The 25,941-nt window shown below is 41.7% G+C and overlaps 1 protein-coding gene across 1 annotated transcript in view; it reads left to right on the top strand.

The window, feature by feature from the left end:
* The window catches only part of LOC115616670 (neural-cadherin-like), a 49,125-nt gene that overhangs the window by 15,000 nt on the left and 8,184 nt on the right, over window positions 1–25,941 (top strand). Inside the window, exons 6-25 of the mRNA XM_030506200.1 lie at window positions 2,250–2,499; window positions 3,457–3,599; window positions 3,947–4,119; window positions 4,464–4,632; window positions 5,869–6,039; window positions 9,167–9,339; window positions 9,465–9,632; window positions 10,538–10,787; window positions 12,689–12,816; window positions 13,978–14,164; window positions 14,324–14,467; window positions 16,129–16,412; window positions 17,399–19,016; window positions 20,312–20,405; window positions 21,174–21,358; window positions 21,960–22,192; window positions 23,184–23,461; window positions 24,374–24,588; window positions 24,882–25,009; window positions 25,804–25,931. Of these exons, the coding sequence (XP_030362060.1) occupies window positions 2,250–2,499; window positions 3,457–3,599; window positions 3,947–4,119; window positions 4,464–4,632; window positions 5,869–6,039; window positions 9,167–9,339; window positions 9,465–9,632; window positions 10,538–10,787; window positions 12,689–12,816; window positions 13,978–14,164; window positions 14,324–14,467; window positions 16,129–16,412; window positions 17,399–19,016; window positions 20,312–20,405; window positions 21,174–21,358; window positions 21,960–22,192; window positions 23,184–23,461; window positions 24,374–24,588; window positions 24,882–25,009; window positions 25,804–25,931 (5,119 nt within the window). The remainder of the gene's footprint in view (window positions 1–2,249; window positions 2,500–3,456; window positions 3,600–3,946; window positions 4,120–4,463; window positions 4,633–5,868; window positions 6,040–9,166; window positions 9,340–9,464; window positions 9,633–10,537; window positions 10,788–12,688; window positions 12,817–13,977; window positions 14,165–14,323; window positions 14,468–16,128; window positions 16,413–17,398; window positions 19,017–20,311; window positions 20,406–21,173; window positions 21,359–21,959; window positions 22,193–23,183; window positions 23,462–24,373; window positions 24,589–24,881; window positions 25,010–25,803; window positions 25,932–25,941) is intronic.

Raw genomic sequence — 25,941 nt, 5'->3', positions numbered from 1 at the left:
TATGATTCTATGAACTGTGCGATTGCATCCAGTTTGGTTGTCTTGCCATACAGGGTACATTTCAAGAGAAAGAGCCTTCTTAGAAGAGAAAATGTGAGATGGAAGTATAGTGACAGTCAGTGAAAATGGGTGGATGAACACTCACATGGTGTTGAAGGGCTGAGTAGCACCGGTAGTGAGTGTCTGCAAGGAAGCAGTATGTACGGTCACCTGTACCTTGCGCTGGATGAGTGCTGGGCCACTAACTGACTGCCAAAGCAAGTATCATCTCCGGGAAAAGGTTAAAAATAGAACAGCAGCTCTTATTCTGGCTATAGTTCCTGAGGGATAGGTTGTTGCAACCTCCTACAGGAAAAATAAGTGCAAATTCATGACAGGCTTTGCCATTCTGTGGCTGGCTGGGTTGCTAGCAATGGCAGTGAAAGAGACAGTGTGACATATGCCATTTGTTAAAACTGTGGATGATGTAAATGTAGGTTTCAGTTGTCAACCATTTTTATTTTAACTCACTTGAAGTCTGCCTTGTATCATGTTTGTAGTGCTGATGCTACACTAGCTGAGTCGATCTGTCTGCTTAGTCATTATGGGCAGATTTATGCTCACTGCATGTGCTTTAAGTTGTCTGGATGCAAACAAGCTATGATCTGAAAAGCAGGGAGGGATGCTTTCAGCAGGGGTTAGCATACTCCTTCAGCTGCACCACTGTTCCAGCAGAGTGGTAGCTGGCAGCTTTGTACTAACATACTGGGCTTTGAGCTGGAGTTAGCTTACACTAAGTTAGCTCGGAGCATGGACAGAGCCAGCACAGACCTGCTCGTGGCTGCTGTATGTTCCTTGTAATACTTTTGCAATGCAGATCAGTTTGCAAGATGGAATGAAACGGAAGGGGAATGGAATTCCCAGTTGCCGTTGAGAAGTAAGGCATGGTTTTGTCATGTACAAGTAAGTGTCGTGTTCTCTATTTGCCAGAAAACATTTGGGAAAGAAAGCGTATAATTGTTAAGTACATAAAATCTTTTTCTGTGGATAGTTACAATGTCTCAGTAATGATATAGATTAAATCAAAACTTTTCAAATGAAATGTTTTTTACTTTCTACATGTCCTTCTAAAAACAATACTTAACCACTAAATGTAACAGGTTTAAGTCACTTTCATTTCAATCTTTCTTGAGTTTTTAATATATTTCATCTTTGAGTACAGCAAGAGTGATTAACTCTAAAGCCCTTGCTTTTATAGTCTGTAACACATCCAAAGGTTTATTCACAGCAGGATTTTGAGATGTTAAACAAGATGTTACAATCACCCTAAATACTCTTTTAAACCAAGATGAATAACTTTCCACAGGCAGTTGAGGTTTTTTGCAACTAAGCACAGCATTTCAATGCACGTTTTCAAACCTTTCTCTTCCCCTTTCCTATTTTGAGTTAATATTCTGATAGTGATAGGTTATTGTTTCTTCATTTCATTTTTGGATGATGCTGTAGCTGTCTGCCAGGGTGCCCAAGCACTGTTGACTTCCAAAAGGCTATGTACTACCACAATGGCTGCATCTGTATCCTTTTAGTAGAATAAGGATTTTGCTTAATACCAGTGTGGGTATGATGTGAAGCCTCATTATTTGGCCAGAAAAATAGCAGGGTAATTAAAGAGGAGCGCTCCTGCTCTTAAAGATCACTTTTGATGCTATGCTGAGAGCTCCAGCTCTTTGTTCTGCTGATTTGCTGCTTCTGAGCAGATGGGACACCCAACATACTGAATAAACACTTGCTGGGGAGGAACGTTTAATCACTCTTTGTACCTTGAAGTGTCAGGTAATTAAAAAGTACTTTAGCTGTAACATAGCTGGGAGCTAATTGAATTTGAACAGCATACCCCGAGAGAGTGAGGACACAGTTTATGACTGATAATGTTCTACAAACGTGCATATTGATTACGTGGTAATTAGCAGTGTTGACTGCTATTTGTACAAAGCATGTTGGGATTACAACTCTCTTGCAAATTTACCTTGCTGCAATCTCTCAGGCTGGATTGGACCAAGGGAAAGAATTGTTTTGCTTTTTTATTCCCAACCTCCTGCTAAGTCCCAGACTTCTACCACAAAAATAAGACTTTTATGGATAAAACAGATTTGGGTGACGTCTGTTCTCAAAAAAGGAAAAAAAAAGCATCTGAAGTTGACATGGTAGGAAATAACATAACCAAATCTCTTCTGCAGCATGACTGTGTTGTTAAACGTGTTCTCTTCTAGTGCTTGCAACAGACTGTGATTCTGGCTTCAACTCTGAGATCACTTACTTCATCCAGAGCACTGATTTTTCCATCACACGACACGGGGTCATCAATTCTAACCAGAGGCTGAACTATGAGCGAGCAAACCATATGTATGAGTTTGTGGTGATAGCTGTCGATAAAGGACATCCCCCTCGGACAGGGACAGCATCTGTGCGAATTCGGATGGCCAATGTGAATGACGAGGCTCCTGTGTTCTCCCAGTCCGTGTAAGCCAGCTTGAATGCCTGCGCTGGTTGTTGAAGATGCAGTTCATATGTGTAACCTTGATAACACTTGGCTAGAAGGTGACTTGTTGGTTTTTGCAACTATGAGTACCAGTGAAATCAAAGGGTAATTTGTATGAAGAAAGGCTTTAGAAGTTGGCATTTCATTTCTAGATTGTATAAAAAAATGCACCAGTTCTGATATCAGCACATTGACTTTTTAGAGAGAAATAACAGAATGAATAAAGGACCTAACTCTATAGGGAATGATTTTGACTGTGTTGACTTCTAGGTCTTAAAGTGATTTTCCATGTATAAATATATAACAGATCGATGGTAGTTAGCAAAGCATTAAAACTTCATTTTATCATTTTATCAGCAGATTGTATTTTAAGACAATTTTATGAGGGCCTGGTTGTTTAAAATGCCTTATTTCCATCCCTGAATGAATACAGTTTCTGGTTTTTGTAGAAGTTTAAAGTATAGACATGTTTTAAATACAAAACATACATTTATTTTCAAAATCAAATACTTTCACATTCACCTCTCTAGTACTTTTACATTCACTTTTACATTCATCTCTGCAGTATCTGATGCTTTCCATTAGTATACAGGGACATAAGAAATGCTGCATGACACATACTAGTCCTTTTTCTCATCTTCAGGAGATAAGCGATCCTGGATTGCAGTGCAGTGCAGTACAGTGCATATTGATATCTTTCCAAAGATCCTTGGACATTATGTATACCAAAAATGCAGGATTACAATCCTAAAATACATACCCTATGCTGAACAAAGATGATCGAAGTATCATATTGAACTGATTAAAGATTCCATGATTGCATGCCCAAAGCTTAAAAAAATACATTCCTAATGGATTTATAATCTTGCCTGATGGATAACATGGCGAGGGTTATTCTGATACTGAATGTGCTGCCATTGCTCCCTTATGTCCATCAGCTACAGAACTTTCCTTTCAGAAGATGCTGGTCCCAGCACCTTAGTGGCTACTGTTCGGGCAAAGGACCCTGATGGAGATGGGCTGCTCTATTTGATTACAGGAGGCAATGAGGAGGGCAACTTTGAACTGGAGAGTCAGAAAGGTAAGGAAAGAGGTCTTAGGACACAGTTATTTACTGTCTAATCTATATTGACTCTGCTTCACCTGGGTGTCAAAAACCATAAGAAATCACCATATTTATGTACTCTGCAAATGGGGATGTTTGAATCAGTGAGAATTAGCTCTTTGATATGGTGGTCATTCTCCAATTATCAAAGCTTGGGATCCTGGTCCAAGGACTTTGCAGTCTAAGATGACCAATTCCTGTGCTTTGCAACTGAAATACAAACTGAACCAGCAATACAGTGGCAGAGAAATACGACACTCACTTGATTTATTTTGTTTGTTTGCACAGTAAAATGAAATGATGCTCTATGCTTCCAAATTTAGGTATCATAAAACTCCGCAGAAACCCACCGCCCAACCTGAAAGGGCCTCAATACACACTGAACATCACTGCGATAGATGACAATGCATCGGGGGGACCCACTCCCCTCAGCAGTTTTGCTGAGGTTATTGTAGGAGTTAATGACGTTAATAACAACAAGCCTGTCTTCAGAGAGGTAAGATGTCTTTCTGGAGATATTCTTTTCCCATCCGTAATTGGGGTCGTAGACTCTCCTTGGCTATCGGTGATTGCTGGTGGGCTGAAGGGACTGTGTGTACAGAGCAAAATGAATCTGTAAGTGAACACGCAGCCAGGTTTCTTCATATTTAAAGTGTAAAGTCTTCATTCTCCTTTTTCCTTCCTCTCCCTGGGAGCTTGATTTCTGTGTGCGTATAAGTAATAGAAGTGATTTTCTTCTGAGTTCTTCTCAGACATGCTGGAAAAACATTTTGACACTGCGCAGCAAATTCATGTGTCTCTGTGTAATATATAGGGTTGGATGTTTGGGTGTATTTCTAGTGCACTTACTACAGCGACAGCACCTGGGTTCTGGAGAATCAGCCTCCAGGCACATTTGTGCTACAGGTAGAAGCCTATGATGCAGACCTCGGTGTCAATGGAGAGGTGAAGTATGGGCTCATGCACCGAGATGGAGCTTCCCTGGGCTTCAGCATTGACCCAGACACAGGTCAGTAGTTTCCAGATTCCTGAGATAACATGAAAATGCTGTTGTATTGTAATGAGAATGCTACTCTATCAGTGTGTCCATGTGGGCTTATGCTTTAACGGTGTAACTGCAGGGTTAGTTGTAACAGCTCATAGAACAAACACTGGAAAAAGTTCAGAGTATATGGATAGCCATGCACATAGATTAAATTAAGATCATAGTGATTTAAATGACAAATTAAGTAGGGAAACAAACCCCAGTTCAATAAAAACATAAAAAGCTATTCTGTATCAGTTACCTTCCTATTGGATCAAGTGTAGCTATAAAAATGCAGAGCAGAAAGTGTGACTAACAGCTTGAGTTTGTTCTTTTCCTCAGTGTGGCCATGATGAATTTCTCATCTCATGCACAAATAGGAGGTCCAGTGCAATGTGTACAGAGGTAAAACCCTCGTACCAGAACAGGGCAGTGACAGAGAGCCTTGGTGCATTTCAGATGAAGAAGTTATAAAACTTGTTGATGTTTCTATAGCCAAAACAGTAAAATAGGATCTTTGCATGTCCAGGGCTGAGCAGGAGACTGGAAGGGCCTACAGCAGAGCAGCAGAGTCCTGGTCCCTAGCATAGCTGAGACACATAAGCCTGGAACTGCCCTCAAGAAGGACAGTTTAAAGTCTCCCAACCAGAAGAAAAGAGCTGAGACAGGAAAAGACTTAGTAGAGAGGAAAAACTGAAGTTATGTAGAAAATTGTTCTATTTATTAACTGAGCTATGTGATTCTACCCAGTTTTAATCTGTTCTATGAGGCAGCCTCCAGCTCCTGTAGTAGAGTTTACTTTGGTCACATCAATTGTGCCTTCTGTGGTGTGACTTCTCCCCAGGGTAATAATGAGGTGTCTTTGAAATCTTCAGTTCCTTGGACTGTCACTGGAGTAAACCTAAGAGAGGCCTCTGGATGAGGAGAACGAAGTCCTGTGCTACATGAGGAGTGAGATAGCAAAGTTGTCAGACTGAAGCTCCTTATCAGGGCAGCAGAAGAGAAAGCTATTGACTACTGGCAGTAGGTGACATGTGAGGAGAGGAGAGACAGGAGAATTGTAGGTCTTGTCCAAGACATGCATTGCAGTGTTGGTGTGGATTAATCCTGACAGTTGTGCTGTGTGGTCAGAGGTTCCTGTTGTGCAGATGTGCAGGTTCCCTTCTGCAAATTCAGTGCCGAGGCTGTGACACACAGAACAGGAGGTGTCTGTGTTCCCAGGGGTCATCACAACCATGCAGAGTTTTGACCGGGAGAAGCAGAGGGAGCATACGCTGTCTGTTACTGCTACCGACCAGGCACAGGAGCCGCTGATCGGCTTGTGTCAAATCACCGTCTTTATTGCTGACGTCAATGACAACGATCCCAAGTTTGAGAACAGTCGCTATCAGTGTGAGTGTTTCTTAATACCTGTCCCAGTTCCACAACATGAACTTGGTTGGTAATTACTTGTAGCAGTGGTCATTTTTTTAGGTGACCAGTCTTCCTTTGCTTCCCACTAAGCTAGTTATCACTTAATCCATCATCAGTGGAAAGATGCAGAATAGATTGGTCCTCTTTATCCATTGCAATACTCTCAGAAACACAGTCTTCACTCTTACTGATGAGGCAGATTTGATCACTTCCCTTTGTGGCTTCTCCCTGCCCCATTTTTCTGCACACTGAATTCTTATTCTATGTCCCAAAACAAAACATGTCATCCTAGCTGGGAATTCATCAGCCTTGACTAGAAGAGCAATTGTCATCTGTGTCTCTTTAACACAGCACCTCTGTCCAAATAGGCTGGAGTGGTGTATCTCTTGTCAAACAGCCTGAAATCCTTGGCTTCTAGCCTGCATTTGGCTGGGATCCCCAATGCCTCCTGTAACTGGACTGCTGAGCTAGCTTTTCCCATTTGCCCTGGTGCAATTCCCGTTTTATGCACACACGATATGCTTTCTGTCAGTCTTTCATTTAATTTTACTCTGTGCCTCTCCAATAGTATCCTGTGGTTCTGTATACTTGGACCATCTACATTTGATGTCACCCACAAGAGACAAAAATACTCCCTAGTTGCTGGATGAGAACAAGCCCTTCCTTGTGTAATTGCCTCAATATGGCAAAAAATAGTCGATGATGCATGTGGCAGCAACTCCATTTTGGAGATGTTTTGGCAGTTCTATGGAAATGTCACGTAGGTCAAAGAGTGACCAATGCCTTGTTAAAATGAAGATGGCTCATACGTAAATCATCTTTAGCATCACAGAGGCCAGCATTTTAGCAGGATTCAGAAAGAGGTTGGATGGTCCTATGGCAGGATTTTAACAGGAGGATAAGTAACCTTCTTGGAAATAGTCTAAATATACATCCACACTTCAGAGTTACGCACAGGACAGAAATAAAATTGTGTTTCACCATTTAGAGTATCTTCTAGTGACTAACTCCAAATGCCAAATCGATTAAAATGTTTAGATTGGGAATAGCCATTTCTGTATTGCTACCAGTAGTTTCTGTAAGCCTGGCCAAAGCACTGCTGAGAAATCAGGTGGGAGTGATCTCATTGGAGAGGAATGTATTCGGACAGAGCAGAGAAGTCCTTAAGGTAAAGGTAATGTTTGTGCAAGGATGAACCTTTCTACCCTACCTTCAGAAATGTTCTTCATGTGAAACTGCCCAGGATTATATTTTTTTCAGCAGTAGTGAAGCTGAGCAGTGATTTGGTGATTATGGGGACTCTGGCACATCTGAGAAACAGGCAGATTTTCTTCTTTTTTAATGAACACAGAGTACCAGCAAAGATCTGAAACAAAGGCAGCCCTTTGGGATGGGGAAACTGCAGATAATGAGGTCACTTTATGCACAGTACTTTCCCAGCATCTATACATAAGTAATCAATGTTTATACGTCACAGAATTAAAAATAGCTTCCTCTCTAACAAGATCAAATGCCGTTAGTCATAGGTTTCTATTCTTCCTGGAAACTGCTGGTTCTTTATTCCTCTGCACTAGGACGTTGCTCAAATCCCTGATTTAAGCCATGCAGCTTGTCATCTGCCTGCAAAACAGACATTAAAGAAATGTTTAACTCCATGCAGCAGGGATGGCATAGTAAGTGTTAAAGTTATGCCAACAGCAAGAGAAATACATAAAATGAGAGAGTACAGCCCTTCCAAGTAATTTTGTATTTTTTCTTACAGTGCAATTTAACAGGATCTGACTATAAAAGAGTTAATTTAGACAAAAAAAAGAGATATTTTACAGTGTTTCTTAGCAATAAATTCCATTTTTGTTAATCTGTTTTAGTACCAATAAATCTCTTTTGAGAGTAGCTTTTCTGACATAGCAGGGCCATGAATCCTAGACCAATTAAATATCGTGGGGGATGAGGGAAACTAATTAAAGCTCAAATAGCTGTTCACGGAGCAAGTGGTTGCAGTGGTGTAAGGTTTTACTGCCCTGCTGCCACAGCAGCAGGTACACCAAGATATTAAGGTAGAAAACATGACCACTCCACTTTATAAATAATACTCATTTCTGATTGTCTCACTTTTTAAAAATGCTAAAGGAGACACGTACAAGAAAGATCAAAGATACAAAATGGTTTCTGAACAAGAAGTGATTAAATAGACTGACTGGGTTGTTGAAACCTAACTGTGACAGCCTTCCCACTGCCAGGGCCATTTCAATACACTGAGCTGATGGAGTCAGTGCATGGAAATAGCTCAAAAACACAATCACGCAAGCACCCCTAGCTACTTGGAGGAAGAATTTGTACTGGTTGCCTGAGAATGGAGGGAAGAGCAGGACCCAAAACAGATCAGAGCAATCTAAAGACTGTGGTGTGGACAAGAGGCAGGTATGCAATAGCTTTATGTAAATTGTGCCTTGCAGAGAGGAGGGGAGTAGGAAAGACTGCTCAGCTTAAGTGGGTCCATCTAAGACTACAGCCACAAAGACACGACCTTTGTCTCGGGTGGATTGCTGGGAAGAGGGAGTGAGAGCTAAGGAAATGAGCATTTATAAAATGATCATTGCCTTTGCCCTGGGCAGCTTCTCCAAAACACTGGGGTGTTGGGGGCATCTTCACTATGACCCAAGTCTTCACACGTTGAAATAACCTGCTGCCTCCCTGTAGCGATGCTGCTGCCACCACTCACGTTCAGGATTAATTCAGTTCACACAGAACACCTGTTGTTGCCAGCCTGCTTTTATCAGTAGCCGAGCCCAGCCGCCTGGGCTGTGATCTGAAGCAGCAGGCATGCAGGTGGCTGTGGCGTTTGCCATGCAGGAGCATGAGTACCGGCAGCAGCATAGTCAGTAAACCTGCTTCACCAGCAGCTCCCTTAACACCCAGAATGTCAGGGGAAAGGGAAGGGAAAGCTAAAAGAGGGTTATAGGCACTCTGTTAGTGACTCTACCTCATTACAGAAACGTTTAGTCTCTCGTGAAGGTGATTATGAGATTTTACAGGAGTATTTCTATTATCCACAGCCTGGTAAATCAGAACAAGACCTGCTGACACTATCTTTGTCTTTTCAAAGACTTCCTCAGTGAAGACACTGTAGTGGGGACAAGTTTCCTTCGTGTTGCAGCTCATGACAGTGACCAAGGTGTGAATGCTGCTGTCACATACTCAATGTTAGAAAACGAGCTGGAATACTTCCAGATCAACCCCAGCACGGGCTGGGTCTACGTGAACCGCCTGCTACCCCAGGTAATGTGACTCTGCTTGGAAAAGAGCAACCTCCAACCCCTCACATCCATTGCAGAGGGTTAATTGTAATCTCTTGGTTTGTACAAAATGGTTTGCAAATATCCTCAATCTCCTTCGTTTCATAGACAACACGCATTAGCCGATATATCGTAGCAACAGATGGAGGGAACAGAAGCAGCACTGTGGAGCTGATGGTAACTGTCACTAATGCACTCAGCCAGCCACCCCGCTGGGAGCAGAGCAGATACTGGGTAACCATCCCTGAAAACACCATTCGTGACACCAAGATAGTGGTATGTTAAAGGTGCCATTACTTCCCTCCCTCTTCATTTCAGCTTCTCCCTCTGTTGTGCTCTCTCTCTATGTCAGAAGTACAAGGATGACCACCCTGCAACCTTCCTGCATTCTGGTCTTTCCTTATCAGCCTTCACAGCTGTGTACCCTGTTAGTGTTTGTCAGGAGTACCTGTTGCAGAACAGGTTGGCATTTCAGCTGGCAGCAGTTTCCCAGTGACTTCTTACACCAATGGCCAACAGGGGGTGCTCCTGCAGACACAAGACCCATGTCCTGCCTGCGTGGGAAATCCTTGAGTGTTCCCATCAAGGGCCGGCTCCTCACTCCTCCATCCTCAGACCATGCTGACTGTCTGCATCTTTCCTACATCTTTTCTCTGTTTAGTACTACAGCATGGATTGCTTTGGGCTCTTCTAACCTAAAACGATTCCTTGTTAACCTGCGCAGACTTATTCTTTAAGGATAGTCTTTTCCGTAAACTGCCAGATAATTCCTATCTTCCTCCTCCTACATGTAATATCCAAGCACTTGCAAACAATTTAGGTTTTGTCTGTAAGTTGCCTGATAAAATGTACAACTCAGTGAAGTAACTGTGTCCTTTTGGATTGCTTTTGTTTTGGTAGAAGGAGAGAGGAGGGATTTCCTTTAGCCAGTGATGCAGTTCTTGCTTGGCATATTTAGTGGCAGGTAAATTTACTGTTGATTAAAGATCTGCATCAAACTTAAATGTTCTAAATGAAACTCAGCTCTGTAAACTGTTTCTGTTTTTCTGTTATCCAAGTCATACAGGCCTGTATGTTTTTGGGGAACACACATGCATATATGTTCTTGCAATCAAACTGAATATTTAACACTTGCAGCCCCGTGCTTCATGAATATATGTGGTGGCTCTTTTCTTCTTCAGACCATCAAAGCCACATCCCCTCTTGGTGATCCGAGAGTTACGTATAATCTGGAGGAGGGCCAAGTTCCAGAGACTAACATGCCAGTTCGTTTCTATCTGAAGCCAAACAGAGCTGATGGATCCGCTTCTCTTCTAGTCGCTGAACCACTTGACTTTGAGGCAACTAAGTTTTTCACCCTGACAGTCCGGGCACAAAATGTAGCAATGACTCCTTTAGCTTCCTTTACCACTGTTTGCGTGAACATAACAGGTAAGCTTTGCTGCTGCTAGAACAGCTCATTCAGAACAATATTCTTGTTTTTTTAGTATAACACCACAAATTAAGGTAACATCCATGAAAGCCACCTAAGAATGCTTTATATGTTTCTATACTGCAAAAGGAAGTCATGTAGTCATTAAAAAGGCCTATTAGAGATAATTTTTAAGCACAACTATCAAATGTGGAAATGTGACAGTGCAAATATGGGCTGTCTGAATGTCTATGCAGCACTAGTGCATAAATGTAATTGGAAAGGTTTTCTTTTGATAGGAGGAGAAATCTAGTAATTGTCCCCAGGCTATTGAAAGAAGACTAGTATTACAGGAAATATTCTGTGCTTTGTGTTTGGTATCTCTTTAGGGGATTTTGTTACATTCAGAATTTTCTATTGAATACTGAGATTAAAACTTTAGAAATGAAAATGCAAGGGTCCTTACAATAGGTGCAGTTTTCAAAAAATTGATCCAACCCTCCTTATAGCAGGATCTTTTGCAAAGCTCTACTCCTGCAGAATAAAACTATAAATCTGATTTTAATCACTGCTTTTTGAAGCATTAGTGGAGTTACTTTTGATATGTAGACATTTAGGTGAAAATATGAATAAGTGAAGTCTCCAGCAAAAACATTTGTCTCACCACCATTGAAATGAGAGACTTAAGTGGTAATTTGAATGGGACTCCAACTTCCCTACTTCACTTTGTCACAGCATTGTCTTTTCTTCTGCAGTCCACCAATGCAAAACCCCTACAGGTTTGTAAAGCAAGAGTGCTTCAAGCCAGGGCCCAAGCCTCCTTGTAGATTATGGACCCTGCTGCAAAAGATTTTTCCTATGGTGCAGTTATTGGTATCAGAATTTGGCAGAAACTCATTTTGCTCACAAGCAAAAGTCCTTTTTTCAACAGCATTCTATTTCATATGAAAAAAGGTTACACACACGTGTATGCGTTAGTGGGGGGAAAAAAGCAAGGTAGACACCTTTAAGAGAGAAATAACCACAAGAAAGTTTCATACACAGATTTGTCCTTTATTTATGCACAAGTACACAGAAAAGGGTGCTCTTTTATAGAATCTTGTTTTTCTTACCTTGCTCAGTGAATTTGCCGAAACTTACCTCTAACAAGACACATTCTCTTCTATAAAATATGAAAAAAAAAACATTTGAAAAGAAGTTTTCACAGACTATTATTTATAAAAGTGAGAAAGAAAATTGGGATTTACAGGAGCCCCCACCCACAGCTTAAAAAAAAAATATTTAAGACACTGGTCATGCAAATGGTTGTGTGTCAGAATCAATGGAGTCATGTGGCAGTAGTAAAACTAAATATGTGTGTATGGGTTTGTAGAATGAGGTATTAAGAATTTTGTCTGCTCTTCATAGAGACAGATGGATCTGAGGAACTGTCATCACAGCTCCTCTGTTTTGGCATTGTGCCATGACACAGGAAAATGACTGTCTTAAAATGTGGCTGTTAAACTGTGAAAAGTGCAAAAAGATGTAGGGGACTGCAACATTTCTGAGTTTAGTCCTCTTACAGACAAAGAGGAACCTGGACTGATAGTCATGAGTCGAGCAGAAGGATGTGATCCCAGGGCAGTTTAAACGGATCAGAGTCAGTGCTGCCGTAGTTCTCTTGCCTGTCCCTTGTGCTCACCTGGTCCTACACAGTAGTTTTAGGGAGAAAATATGTCAGAAACTGGCCCTTCAAAAATGTTTATAAAATGCCTCCTGACAGCTGCCATGAAAATGAGAAGATCCAAATCAGAATTGCCTCTTACTATGAACAATGTGCGTTTTTTCTCCAAGCAAATTTACGACTGTGGTTAAAAATACAGGGGGGAAAAAAGGTCTTCAAACATTTTCTTACCATGGTCCCTGTCACCTCCTTTTGCAGATGTCAATGATAATGTTCCATTCTTCGTGTCTTCTAACTACGAGGTGTCTGTGCCAGAAGGAGCTGATGTTGGCACATCTGTGGTTCAGGTGTTAGCTACAGACTTGGATTCTGGCCTACATGGAGAGGTTTGACCTTACGTCCAATTCTTTTCCTCCCAATAGGCAGGTTTTAGTATTAGTGAGAGTACACAGACGGAAGATGACAGGGTAATGAGCCACAAACACTTCATACAGCACGTGTCAAGCAGTTGTCCAGCATATGCCCGTTGTGCATAATATGGAACGCAGGCAGAGAAGATGCTGTTCACGATCTTGGGATCCTGCATCATAGCAGTTTATCTTAATCCAACAACTGTGACAAAGCACTTCTCAGGGTTGCTGCCATGACAAGACAAGTGGAGGTGGCTGCAGGACATGTTTTCAAATTTGTGCCACTTCAGCATTTAACTGACAGTGATTACGGTCAGTTAAACACAGCCACATAAATATGGTCAATTAAATAACATTTCATTTCACCATCACTGGTCAAATGGTTGGTAAAACCAACATTTGACCATCATTGTCATAATGACCCAACCCTAGGAAAAAGCTGTGTTACGAAGGAAACTGCTCATTTTCTGTGCATTTCCTGAGCCTTTTCCAAAAATCCTACTAACTTTCGTGAGGGAGCTGTGGCTAGTAGGGATGTCCTGTTCTGTAACTGTTATTTTGCAACTTCTGAAGAGCAACCTGTGTGGTAGAAGTGCCTGGCGGTGCTCTGGACATGACTTGGGGGTAGGGGTGGAAATGTGTTTTTTTCAGAGGAGGAAGCCAGGCCTTTGTTAAAGAAATGAATGTGGATAGCTTTCATCAGTGGAGGTTTCCATTTGTTCAGTCCTGTTGAACAGGACCCAAACTCTGTTAGCCCTGGGTTATTTTTGAGATCAGAATCACAGTGGGTTGCTGGAAGCGGGGGAGACACCAGGGAAGATGTTATTCCATACATTCTCTGTCCTTCTGTTATTTGTGATCTTTCTTAACTGCGCTTACTGGCCACTGTTGGAGATTAGATACTGGGGTTGATGGGCTTTGATATCACTAGTATAGATGTTCTTCTGCTTGATAATTCTGGGGGGTTTATATCAAAATGGGCAAAAGACTTAGAAAAATTACATCCAGATGAACTGTCTTTCCTCAGAGTGTGGCTACTTTGCAGACAGACCCAGAAGGCTACTGGGGAAGGTCACAGCACTTGGACATACAAATGAAAGTGGAAAATGCAGCCTCTCTTAACTATTTCCTATTTAGGTTCACTACTTAATATTGAAAGATGCTAGTGAGGATTACCAGTTCTTCACCATTGAACCTGAGACAGGAATTATTTCCACCCATGCATCTTTTGACAGAGAGAAAAGAGCCTCTTACTTGATTGAGGTTCAATCTCAGGACTCTTCAGAATCTGCCAGACCTGGTGTTCATGGGCAGCCCAACACAGGTAAAACTAGTAAGGAATTATATATTGGGTAAAATATATCAGAGATTGGGTTCCTTAACTTTTCTAGACTTGGGGGGTATGTGAGCTGCCTGGAATATGACAAGGTATTCCACCTCTGCCATTTTTAGTCTGCATGTTCCTTTTGCATCTCCTTCTTAGACACAGCCTATGTAAGGATTTTTGTCAGTGATGTGAATGACAATGCTCCAGCATTTCCTCGGTCAGTGTATGAGGTCAACATAGATGAGGACAGGGATGTTGGAAGTCCTGTGGTGACAGCAACAGCAGATGATGAAGATGAGGGTGAGTGGATCCTGCATGTCTTTCCAAGTCCTCTTAGTATTACTGTATGTTGTATGTAGGGCTACTTCCTTCATGGGCAAACAAATCTCTGCATCCGAGAGATTATTAAGCATTTCAAATGTTTGTAAAAGTGAGGAAAGACATTCTGGGCATATGGGAGCATATCCTTTTATTAGGTGCTCAGGATCACAGGGCAAAGGTTAAGCTAACCTACAATCTCTTTGGGACAGAATGGAATCACCTGGAGCCACAACCCTGATGTAACTGACTCCTGAGCATGTGCTTGCTTTGTGCTGACTCCTGTGCTTTCCAGATCTCCTGGGGAGTCAGTTTTACATATTACTATTGCAAGAAACTCAAATCTGTGTGCCTTTTGGTGCGTTAGTGGGTTGAATATGCTTGTGGAAGAACCTGACAAACAGTGGAAAATGTGGGATGACATGGCCAGAAACGAAGGGAGGGAAAAGGGAGGAAAAAAAAGAAAGCCAGACCTTCTTTTTGGGCTCACACATCAGCTCTGATCGTGTGAAACTGCCCCTGCAGTGTGGTGAGACCAGATGGGCTGAGACAGTCCAATGGCATGCACCACCAGTCAGTTCCTGTCTTTACTTCTGCTGTGGCTTTTTGCTACTTTCATGAGCTGGTCCAGCTCAACTTGCTGGAGAAAAGCAAACCCATTGAAAAAAAGAAGGCAAGCTGGTGCATTGGTGACAGAGCACAAACGAGCACCAGAGGAACGTGTTGCTGGGAGCAGGTAGGAGTTGACCATTCCTTTCTGTGGCCTGTACCTCTTGGTGTCTATGATGGAGAAGTAAAGAGGACATTTAAAACTGGCTGCTGCACTTGAGAGAATTGGCAAAACTGACTAGCAAGTGATGGTCAAACTCATGCTGCAGCCAAGCCCTTCCAAGTGCTAATATTTGGCACAGCCTTTTCACTTTCTTGCCATCATGTTGCTCTAGTCTTCTCATCCACAGTTGACTCATAACTTAAAATGCTGAACATTCTTTCTACTCCTAGCAGTTCACCTATTTAATTTGGGAAATTACTTTCTATCTTGGAATGCAACATCATGGTTTGTTTCTTTTTTTTTTTCCCTTTTCAAATATGTAAGCATGGTTTTTTGTTCCGAAACATTTTGCAGCAATCAAAAAACTGCTGTTGTACAGCTGGAATGTTCTTCCGAGATGAATTCTTGCTCAAAATGGGACTTCCGTTATATTTTAGCACCATCCAGTGGTTAAAAAAAAAAAAGTTAAGGAATACTGGCTTTTGAAATGGGAGGCTTAGGAAACATTGAGCAAAAATAGCTTCTAGTATTTTAATAGCATGTTATTTTACTATTGGCAAATGAATGCACAATAAATTGGAGACACACAATTCCTTCATTGTCAATAAAAAGTTACTTGTCTGTGACTGCAAATTATATTTCTAAATATAAATGCGGACCTAACCCCCAATTTAGCATACACAAACCCTTCAAATTGCATACATGGACCATTCTGTTTGTGGCTGTGTCTGTGTTTTATCTCCCACACCACACTGTAACAGCCTGAGCAAATACAGGGTTTTGGGTTTCTCTTGGGTACGTGTCCACTGTGTATAGCTGGACTGAGTATTCAGAGAGTGCACAGGCAGTGATCATTTGCTTTCTATTGTAGGTGCAAATGCCAAACTAAGGTATCAGATCACATCAGGAAATGTGAAAGGAGTTTTTGATGTGGAACCTGAGGTTGGAACTGTCTTCATTGCTCAGCCTCTTGATTATGAACAAGAACAACATTATGAGCTCCGGCTTGTAGCTTCTGATGGAAAATGGGAAAACCACACTCTTATCATCATCAATGTTGTCAATAAGAATGATGAAGCACCAGTGTTCACTCAGAACGAATACCAGGGCAATGTCTTGGAGGAGCTCACAGATCTGCCTGTACTTGTTCTAAAGGTAAAGCAGTTTGCACAAAGCAGGGCAAAACCCGGCTTTTTGTTCAGCTCAATCCCATCCATTCACACAAATCCAAAAAGAGAGTTTCTTTAGAGTCATTGAGCCCTGGTATTATGATATAGCTAGCAACCTTCTGTAAAGAAAAGAATAAGGAAAGTCTGGTTGAATTTGCATGGTGGACTTGCTCCCTTGACCAGCACAAATAATGGCTGGACTGGTGGTCTTAAAGGTCTTTTCCAACCCAAATGATTCTATGATTGTAAATGTTGAAAAATGTGATAGCTTTCCCTTGCAAAGCAGAGTTAGCATATTTTGAGTAACTGTATAAGCGTAATGTGGTTGTCACATGTACCTCATGCATTTAAGTCACAGACTCTTTGGCTACATTTATAGTACCAACTAAACATTACCAGGGATTGTTCTTTGAATCGAACTCGATCATCTTTGTTGTTTTGGTGTTAGAGCAGTCCCTGGCATGAGGACTGCTTTGTTGGCCCAGCTAGTAGTCTCCTAAACAATCCCAAAAATTTTTGGATGCAAATCAGGAGCTAGGAGTTCTCTCTGGCCTGTGCTGATAATCCGCTTGGCTGTATGGCCACCCTGGTTTTGCAGCTTTCTGTTCACTCAGAGAGAAACAGACCCTGTTTGTCTTTGTATTCCAGCCCCAAAGAGTTTCACAAGAAACATTTGCTCAGCAGATCTGTTATTACTTCCACTTGGTTCTTCTTGCAGCTATCTCATATTTCCAAAATATACTGGGAAGTAGAATATATTAGTCTGTCTAAATGTGATTCTTTTTGTTTCTCTAGGCTGTGCATGATGTTTATTGAAAGAGTACTTGACCTGAATGACCCAAACAGATAGATGTTTGCTGTTAAAATACATGCTATTTATTTAGCCTGCACAATACCAACTGCCATCGATAAAAGAACAGTAATTTCCTCTTTTCTTTTACATATACGCTTACCTGCTGTGGCTTGTTCCAGGTTTCTGCAATAGACCCTGACCAAGTGGCTGATCAAAATGCCATTAACTATTCCCTGCATGGACAGGGAGCCAGCACCGAATTCAGCATCGATGAGAACACAGGTGAGATCAGCGCAAATAAAAGGTTAGACCGTGAGAAGCGATCAACATGGCGCTTTCTTGTTCTTGCAACAGATGAGGGTGGAGAAGGACTGACTGGCTTTGCAGATGTGATCATAGAAGTGAGGGATGTGAACGACAACGCACCCCTTTTCCTCTGTGTGGTGGATGGCTGTTTCATGGGCCACGTCCCTGAGGATTCTCCAGCAGACACTCCTGTCACGGAAATGACAGCAGTGGACCTTGATGACCCAAAGGCTGCTATGAATGCTGTGCTAACATACAGCATCATTCAGAACGTCCAAAATGAAATTAATCTGAACTTGTTCTCAATTGACTCAGTTAGTGGCACCATCTATACAGTGCTTGGGTCCCTAGATCGGGAGAAGGAAGACAAGTACCTACTCGTAGTTGAGGCCAGAGATGGAGGAGGGCTCACCGGGACAGGCACCGCCACTATTTTGGTGACTGATGTAAATGATCATGCTCCAGTCTTCCTGCAAAGGATCTACACAGCATTTGTCTCTGAGAATGCGAGTATTAACACTGAGGTGGCAGTGGTGTCTGCTGTGGACAGAGATGAGGGAGAAAATGCCATGGTGACATTCAGCATCCTTGATGGGGACAATGATCGCAAGTTCTCCATAGATACAGATGAAGTTAACAACTGTGGATTTATCAGGCTACGAAAACGGATTGACTTTGAGAAGCCCCATGAGAGGGTGTTCAATTTGACTGTGAAAGCGGAGGACATGGATTTCTTCAGCATCGCTCACTGTGTGATCTACGTGGAGGACTCCAATGACCATGCTCCTGTCTTCTACCCCCAGTCCTATGAAGTGGCTGCACTGGGGGAAGATGCAGCAGTTGGCACCAAAGTTGTTCAGGTTTCTGCTGTTGACTTGGATTCTGGCCTGAACGGAAGATTTTCTTTTCACCTACTAAACAAGTCTGATCCAGGTGGCCAGTTCTCTGTGGCTAGTGATGGGTGGGTGATGGTTGCAAGACCGCTGGATCATGAGACGGTGACACAGTATCAACTCATTGTCATTGCCACTGATATGGGGCAGCCCCTTCTGACTGGTAGTGCCACGGTTTTAGTGACTCTGCAGGATGTAAATGACAATGGGCCAGAGTTTGAGGCTCATTATAACCCAGTGGTTTGGGAAAACACACCTGCTCCACAGGCTGTCCAAATGAATGAGACCTCTATATTGCTGTATGCTAAAGACCGAGACACTGCTGCTAACGGAGCTCCTTTCTCCTTTCACCTTCTCAGTGATTTCAACAGTCTGACTAATTTCAACTTGCAGGACTTCCACAATGGAAGCGCCTTGCTCACCGCGCTGCATACCTTTGACCGGGAAGTGCACAAGGTGTTCTACCTGCCCATCCTGATCACGGACAGTGGAATCCCACCAATGAGCTCCACCAACACCCTGACGGTGAATATCGGAGACCAAAATGACCACCCACACGCTGCTGGCTACATGGAATGTCTCATTTACTGCTATGACGGTAAATCACTCCCTGATGCTTGATTCCAAGTGTGACAGTAAGGCCAAAGGAGCAGCTATGAAATGCACAGGAGAACTCTGTCCTATTCCACATAACCTAAGGTCTTAGAGATGCCACTGAAGTTTCCTTAAGCCCCACCAGAGAGCAGTAGGTGGGGGAGACACAGGACTCTGGGCCATTTGGTTTGTGGAAGAAACTGAGTCAGCCTTGACAGAAGAGCATAGCTGGCTAATATTCTGTGCATGTTTCTATCAAATGAGTAATGGTATCTGGTTTTCAGATGCAGTTTCAGATGCATTAACGTTTTGGGGTGAAAAAAAATAACAAAATTCATAGTGTTGCTGACAAGTGATGAGTCTGTATGCTGAGAACCCTGGGCGGAACTATTCAAGTCTTCAGATCTTTGGCTATTTAAAATCTTAAGGAGAGGCAGAATCAGAAGGCTACTACCATATTGTATGTTACATTCATATAATGTGGGAGTCAAGGGTACCCTGTATACTACCTCCTGCAAAATATCCAGTGAATGTTGCTGCAATTGCCAGTGAAGTACAGTTTTCTCTCCTTTTTGCATGAAGACTCTCAGTTGTCAGGGTTTATGCTGTTCCTTTTCACAAGGTGAAGTCCACATTTTTTCCTCATCTTTGTCATCCTTGATTCTTTACTCAGTAGACCTATGAATTCAGATACCTGTGGGCCTTTCCTTCAGAAATAGCTTTTGTAAAACAGAAAAATACTAATTTGTGAGCCTTGCTGAGAGAATGCAAAACCAGCAGAATGCACGCTGCTTTTCATCTCATTCCAAAGTCTCACCATCTACTAAAAATAAGCCTAGTTACTGTAGTTTGGACATCCTCTCTCTCTTGCTGTAATTCCCTCCAAGTTGCTATTGTTTTTTGCCCTTTAGAACGCAGTCAGTATTTTGATTGTTTATCCTGCCAAACCCCAATCCCTCTCTAAACCACTTTGTAAGATGCTGCAGTCAAAATAGTGAAAATTAGTAATTCTGAATACCTCTTACATCTTTCCTCAAAGGTGGCTTTTCCTTTTTCCTTTCCACCACTTTTCATCGCAGTCACCTGTTGCATTAAATCTATGTAGCCATACAGCAAATACCCAATAAGTGGCACACCATATGGTATTTGCAAACTGGTGCACATCTTCTCTCGGGAACTATCACAACCGTTTTTATAGAGGTTTTAGGCTTAAGACAAACCAGTAAAACTTGAATGGCCAACCTGTTCATACATTCGTGAGAGGTCTGACTGTACCACTTACATGCTGTGTTGTTTTAGGTATCCTTCCCACAACTGTACTGGGCCAGGTCAGTGCCCCTGATGAAGATGATTGGGATCACAAAATCTACCAATTTGAAGGGAAAACATCAAGGTATTTGGAGAGAAAAATGGGAGTTGTGTGAAATGTATGGAAGACTTGCCCACACACAAACCCACAAAAAGTATTTAAAGCACCTTTTTCTGAAAACAAGTGTGCAAAAGCATTTTGTTGGTTAGAAGCTTGTGTGTAGCTCTCCCAAGGTCCTTCTGAGTGTGAGGCTGCAGTAAATAATGATGCATGCCAAACCCACCTACTTCCCATTGACTGATGGGAATTCCTGTTCACAGTCATACCCTTAGTCAGTATCGGAGAGCCACTACAGAAAAAACACCTGCTAACTTCTATCCTCCTTCATCCAAGTTCCTGGAAAGCTGGTGTTTCCATGTCACCATTGGTTTTAAGACCTTATTCGTATTTAGATGTGTTCACACCAAAGTGTCTGGATTGTAACCAGGACTGAGATTCACATGTGCCATTCAGAGGTTTTGACAGAGGTGTCACTCTCAATGGATGTATGTAAACTAGGAGTTTGCACTGTTTCCTAAGTTATGGCTGTAGTAGTCTGAGTCTCCCCACACAGGTAATATGGCATAGAGTCAGGAAGAAACCTTCTGGATATACTGGTGAAGAGTTATTAGGAGCCAACAGAAGGCAATGTAAAAAAAGTTCTGATCTGCTTTGTCCCTTCATGAGGGAACACATCTGCTTTCTCTGATAGCTTTCCTAAAATGAAGTGGATCACAAAAACATCAGTAATGATAATCACTACTTGGCTTTTGAACTTCTCATAGCTGTTCCATGGCTTAACTCTTATTACAGGTACTTTATCCTTAATGATAACTCAGGTTTGCTGACTATTAAAGAAGGAACCCCACCAGGAACATATAACGTAAGAGTCAGAGTCATTGACGGAGTCTGGCCAGATGTTGTCTCAACTGTAAAAGTTGTAGTGAAGGAAATCAAGGATGATGCCCTTCATAATGCTGGTTCCATACGAGTAAAAGGTAAGCAATATGAAATAAGCTAGGATCATACTACTGAAATCTACCTCTTTAATGTTACTGCTATGTTACTTAGAATTCTAATGTTCTTAGACATGGGATGAGAGTTTTCTAAGCAAGGGTTTGAAAATGCATCTTTCTTTTCATGGTCCTCTGAAACTGCTTGTGAAGAATCATCTATGGAGAAAAAAGACAGCAAGAAATGCTTGTCTGACGCAGAAGGTGGAGATGAAAAATCTCTACATCAACTTTTTAACAAAACAGCAATTTGTATATCAGAAAAAAATCTTTATTTGAACGAATATCTGCCTGAAATTTACCAAATTGTTTCAAACTTTGTGGAAAAGTAAAATCTTCTTAAACATGTTTCTGATTTGAAAAAATAATAAAATAAGGAAATTGATAAAAGTCAAAAAGCTTCAGAACACAAACCCTGAGCAGAAACCAGCGTGGAACATTTCAGAGCCTAAAAATGAAAATACTCCTGAATTTGTAGTTGAGTCCATTTTCTGCAACCGTAGTCTTTATTCTGTGGCGCTCCTCTCTTTTATTGCTACAACAGTTGCAAGATACATGTTTGTCAGGCTTTTAACTTCTATTACAGATATCACTCCAGAGGAGTTCATATCCCAATCCCCTGAAAAACAGAGTAAATACTACCAGATGAAGATGCTCCTTGCAGAAATTATATCAGTCCAACTGGAAAACGTTCACATTTTCAGTGTATTAAACAGCCCAAGTCAAACCCCAGGGGTCGATGTTTGGTTTGCAGTTTATGGTCCACCTTATTATAAAGCAGAAAAACTTAATGGCAATGTAGCAGCCTCCAGAGCATGGGTAAGTATTGATACTACCTATGAAACCACAGCACCTTCTCATTGTGTCTATTCAGATATTATCCATTGCCTAGTGAACGTGCATAGTTAGAATGACTGAGGTGGTAGTGTCTGAGAAAAATTGATAGTTTTAATCAGTAAAGCTGAGCAGTCCTTTAGCGCTTATATGAAAAGTTTCAAATGTGACTGTTTTAAAAGCCAGCCTATAAATACAAATTAAGTAACCCAAACACAATGAGCTTTTAGGAATGTGAACATATTTTTCCTATTGAAAAGACTGTAAAACTCTGTATGAAGTATATGTTTGGCTGTTGCCTTTCTACATGGTGTCTTAATGTTTCAATTTTTAGTTCCCTACACAGGAATGTTCTGCAGCTGAAACTCACAAACCAGTCAAAAGTTCCAACTTTCTGAGTGAAGAGAGCAAAGCAGTAAAATAACCACTCTCCAGTGGAAAACCAGGGTGGAAATGTGCACAATTTAGTGAAGTTCCTGTCCCTCTTGCACAAAAATATTGATAAGAGTTAAATGACTCACTTTGTTGGAAATGTGTCTGTTGGTACACAGATGCTGAAATATAAGTTATGTTTAGAATCAGGGCTGTGTTACCAACTCACTCTTGCCAGAAAAGGTGTTTCTTCTTTGGCCAATGCCTGCCCACCCTTTCCAGCAAGTCTAAATTAAAAATACAGCGCAGATGCTATGTAAATAATCCATCAGAACCATTAGTGATTAATATCTGTCAGCTTTCATGAATACATTTTTGACCTCTAAGTGCTTACTCATGCTATAATTGACTTGTACAAAGGCTTTGTCTGTAACAGATTCCAGGCTGAACTGCCTTTGTCTGGATAGGGTGAGGTAGATGTTGGAAGGAAGTATAACAGCAACCAGTTTTGAAAATAAATAAGGCTTGGTACTTTCACTGCCGTCATCTGTGAGTTTCCTTTCTGTGGAAAAGTCACATGAATGCAACCGATTGTTCTCCACAGCTGGAAAACATCCTGGATATAAATATCACCCAGATTAGCATTGATGAATGTGTGACTGCGAACTGCACTCATAGCAGCGGATGCATCAGCAAGCATGAATGGAGTCATGTGCCAACAATAACCACAGCTGGAGGCATTTCACTGGTGTCTGTGACAGTCCTGAGCCATGCCCTATGTGGCTGTGCAGCTCGGGAGAGCCCTCATCTCTCCTGCTCCTCATACCAGAGAAACCCTTGTCTCAATGGTGGCACTTGTGTGGATACTGGTTTGGGCTACAGGTTGGTAAAGCTCTGTCTGGTGTGCAAACAAAATGCTTCTAGTTCAGCCTGGAAGGAGGATGACTGGAAGCTTGCAGAGGCATCATTGCATGTCTTCTCACTGTGGCAGATCTGAGTTTTGTTATACTTCATGTGTCGGTCTTGCAAACCAACCTCTATTTTCAGGTAGGTACCTAGGTTTGTCAGTGTCTGGGAAAACACTGGGAAATTTGCAAGCTACACTAGTTCCATTAATGCCACCCTGCAAAATGCTTTTATTTTGTGCAGCCTACCTTAATGGCGTTAAATGTTTTAATCATATTACTTATGTCAAAATAACCTCCTCCTCACATTTCTTGCTTCACTTTTTCTCCAAAAATGACATCTCATAGGTAAAATAGTCTAAAGATTAAAAGAATTACAGGACTATACTAGCTTAGAATGAGATTCTTTTAAGATTCAGCTGGGAAGGATGCTGGGCCATCTTGTCTAGACTGTGCTTTTGCCAAGAAAGGTTGGACGAGATAATCCTTGAGGTCCCTTCCAACCTGCTGTTCTGTGATTCCTCTGATTTTCCTGTAAACATTATGAAGTCTTTAAACAAGCTGTTAACTAAGCCTAGTGAAAATTGGGTTTCTTTTTAATTTTTTTATGAAGAGATTAGAGGTTTTCATGTGTTTTGTAATGGCTCTGACATCTATACACAGAATATTCTTGCACAGACATATTATCTTCTAGAACTAAAGCTAAATTGTGTTTGTATAAACAGGTCAATAGGGAACATTTTTTGATGAGAGTTTTGCTAGCGCTTAACCCGTTCTATGGCCTACGCAACATGGGCTCCTGTGTTTAAAGTCAAGAATCCTACCGTGGTAAGAGCCTTTTGTGACTTCTGCTTGGATGGGGGATTTTTGCTTTTATTTTTCTTACTAGATGCAAATGTTCTGCAAATTTCCATGGACCAGACTGCCAGCAGACGAAACACAGCTTCAGAGGCCATGGTTATGCCTGGTTCCCTCCTCTTAAGCCTTGCTTTGAGAGCCGCATCTCCTTAGAGTTTATCACTGAAGTCGCTGATGGCCTTCTGTTGTACCATGGACCAGTGGCACGAGGGCAGCCTGGAGAACGGGAAGATTTCCTTGCTTTAGGTTAGCACCTTAAGAGTATTTGTTCTTTGTGCTTGTGTGAAGGTGAGGTTCTACTTACAGTTGCTCGGGTTTTTTTTAAGTAAGGTTCAGTAATTTATGTATGGAGAATAAGGAGAATTCAGAACAACTTGCCAGTATACCCAATTTGCATCCTATGTCACTGTGCTGGAAGTCAGACTTTTTAAGCTGTATAAAGAACTCCTTCAAATAAAATCTAACTGAAACAGTTGTTTCAACAGAGTTTGAGTGGGAACATGGTTAGTACATACCCAATAAGAGTCTTTCCTTTGCAGAGCTTTCTGGTGGTGTCCCGTCGCTGACTGTGAGCCACAGCTCTGGTGGGCTTTTCCTGCAGCTGTCACCAAAAGTTAATGTTGCAGATCGCCGCTGGCACAATATTAAAATTATAAATGATGGAAAGGCAAGTGTAAATATGGACAATCCTTTGGAAGCAGAAACCTAGTTATTCCTTTCAAATCCTTTCTCCCTTCTGTAGAGCTCTTCTATCAATTGGTCTTTCACCATCTCTGCAATAGCAAGGATTGAAGTTTGTCAGCTCAGACGTCCCCTTAGTCCTGAAGCAGTGAAACAGATCAAGGCCTGGAGAAGTCCAATCCGATTTTGAAACTGGCCCTGCTAATCTCTTTGTTTAATGAGCCTACTTATCACACTACAGAGCTGTGATAATCCAGGGGTTAAATGTTTCTTGGACTGATGGGGTGAAATATCCTTAATTTCTCTGAGCAGGAAACCCCGCCCCACCAAGTGACTTTAGACATGCAGCACAAAGGAGATAGATATGCTTTTTTGTGAGGAGAACATCTTGCTGATATAACACTGGTGAAGGCATCTGCTAGGCTCCCCCTTCCTCTCCTGCATAAGACATGTTGGGGAGCCTGGCAGACCACCTACTCTGCTAGATTGTCTCTCTGGGTTCTGATTTGGCAGAAAAGTCCAAGAAAATTCCATCTTGCCTCTACCGTGTGAGTGATTTGGCATGGTCATGGTAGAGTCAGATCTTTCTTTTGTGTGGCTCCTTAGTCACCATGTGCAATAGCCTTCCAGATTAGTACGTGGAAGTGTTCTATTATCTTAATGAAGTTTCCTGCACCATAATTGCTAGTTACTATTCTCCTTCTGCTAAAGGAAAGAAAATGTGTAATTAAAATGTATGCATGTCTCTGGACAACTGTTTTAAATAATGCTTTTCTCTAGAAGGTGAAGCTGATTCTTGACCACTGCACAAATGTCTCCGTTAGAGACAATGGCAATATCGTTAAGAAGATCTTCCAAATGGATCTCTCTGCCTGTGAAGCCTCTGGAGAGACTGTGGGATCTCAAAGGTAAAAAAAC

Source organism: Strigops habroptila, chromosome 1 (assembly GCF_004027225.2).
Source record: "Strigops habroptila isolate Jane chromosome 1, bStrHab1.2.pri, whole genome shotgun sequence".
Lineage (NCBI taxonomy): Eukaryota > Metazoa > Chordata > Aves > Psittaciformes > Psittacidae > Strigops > Strigops habroptila.
Note: the sequence above shows the minus strand (reverse complement) of the source record. Positions and strands in the feature narration are given on the sequence as shown.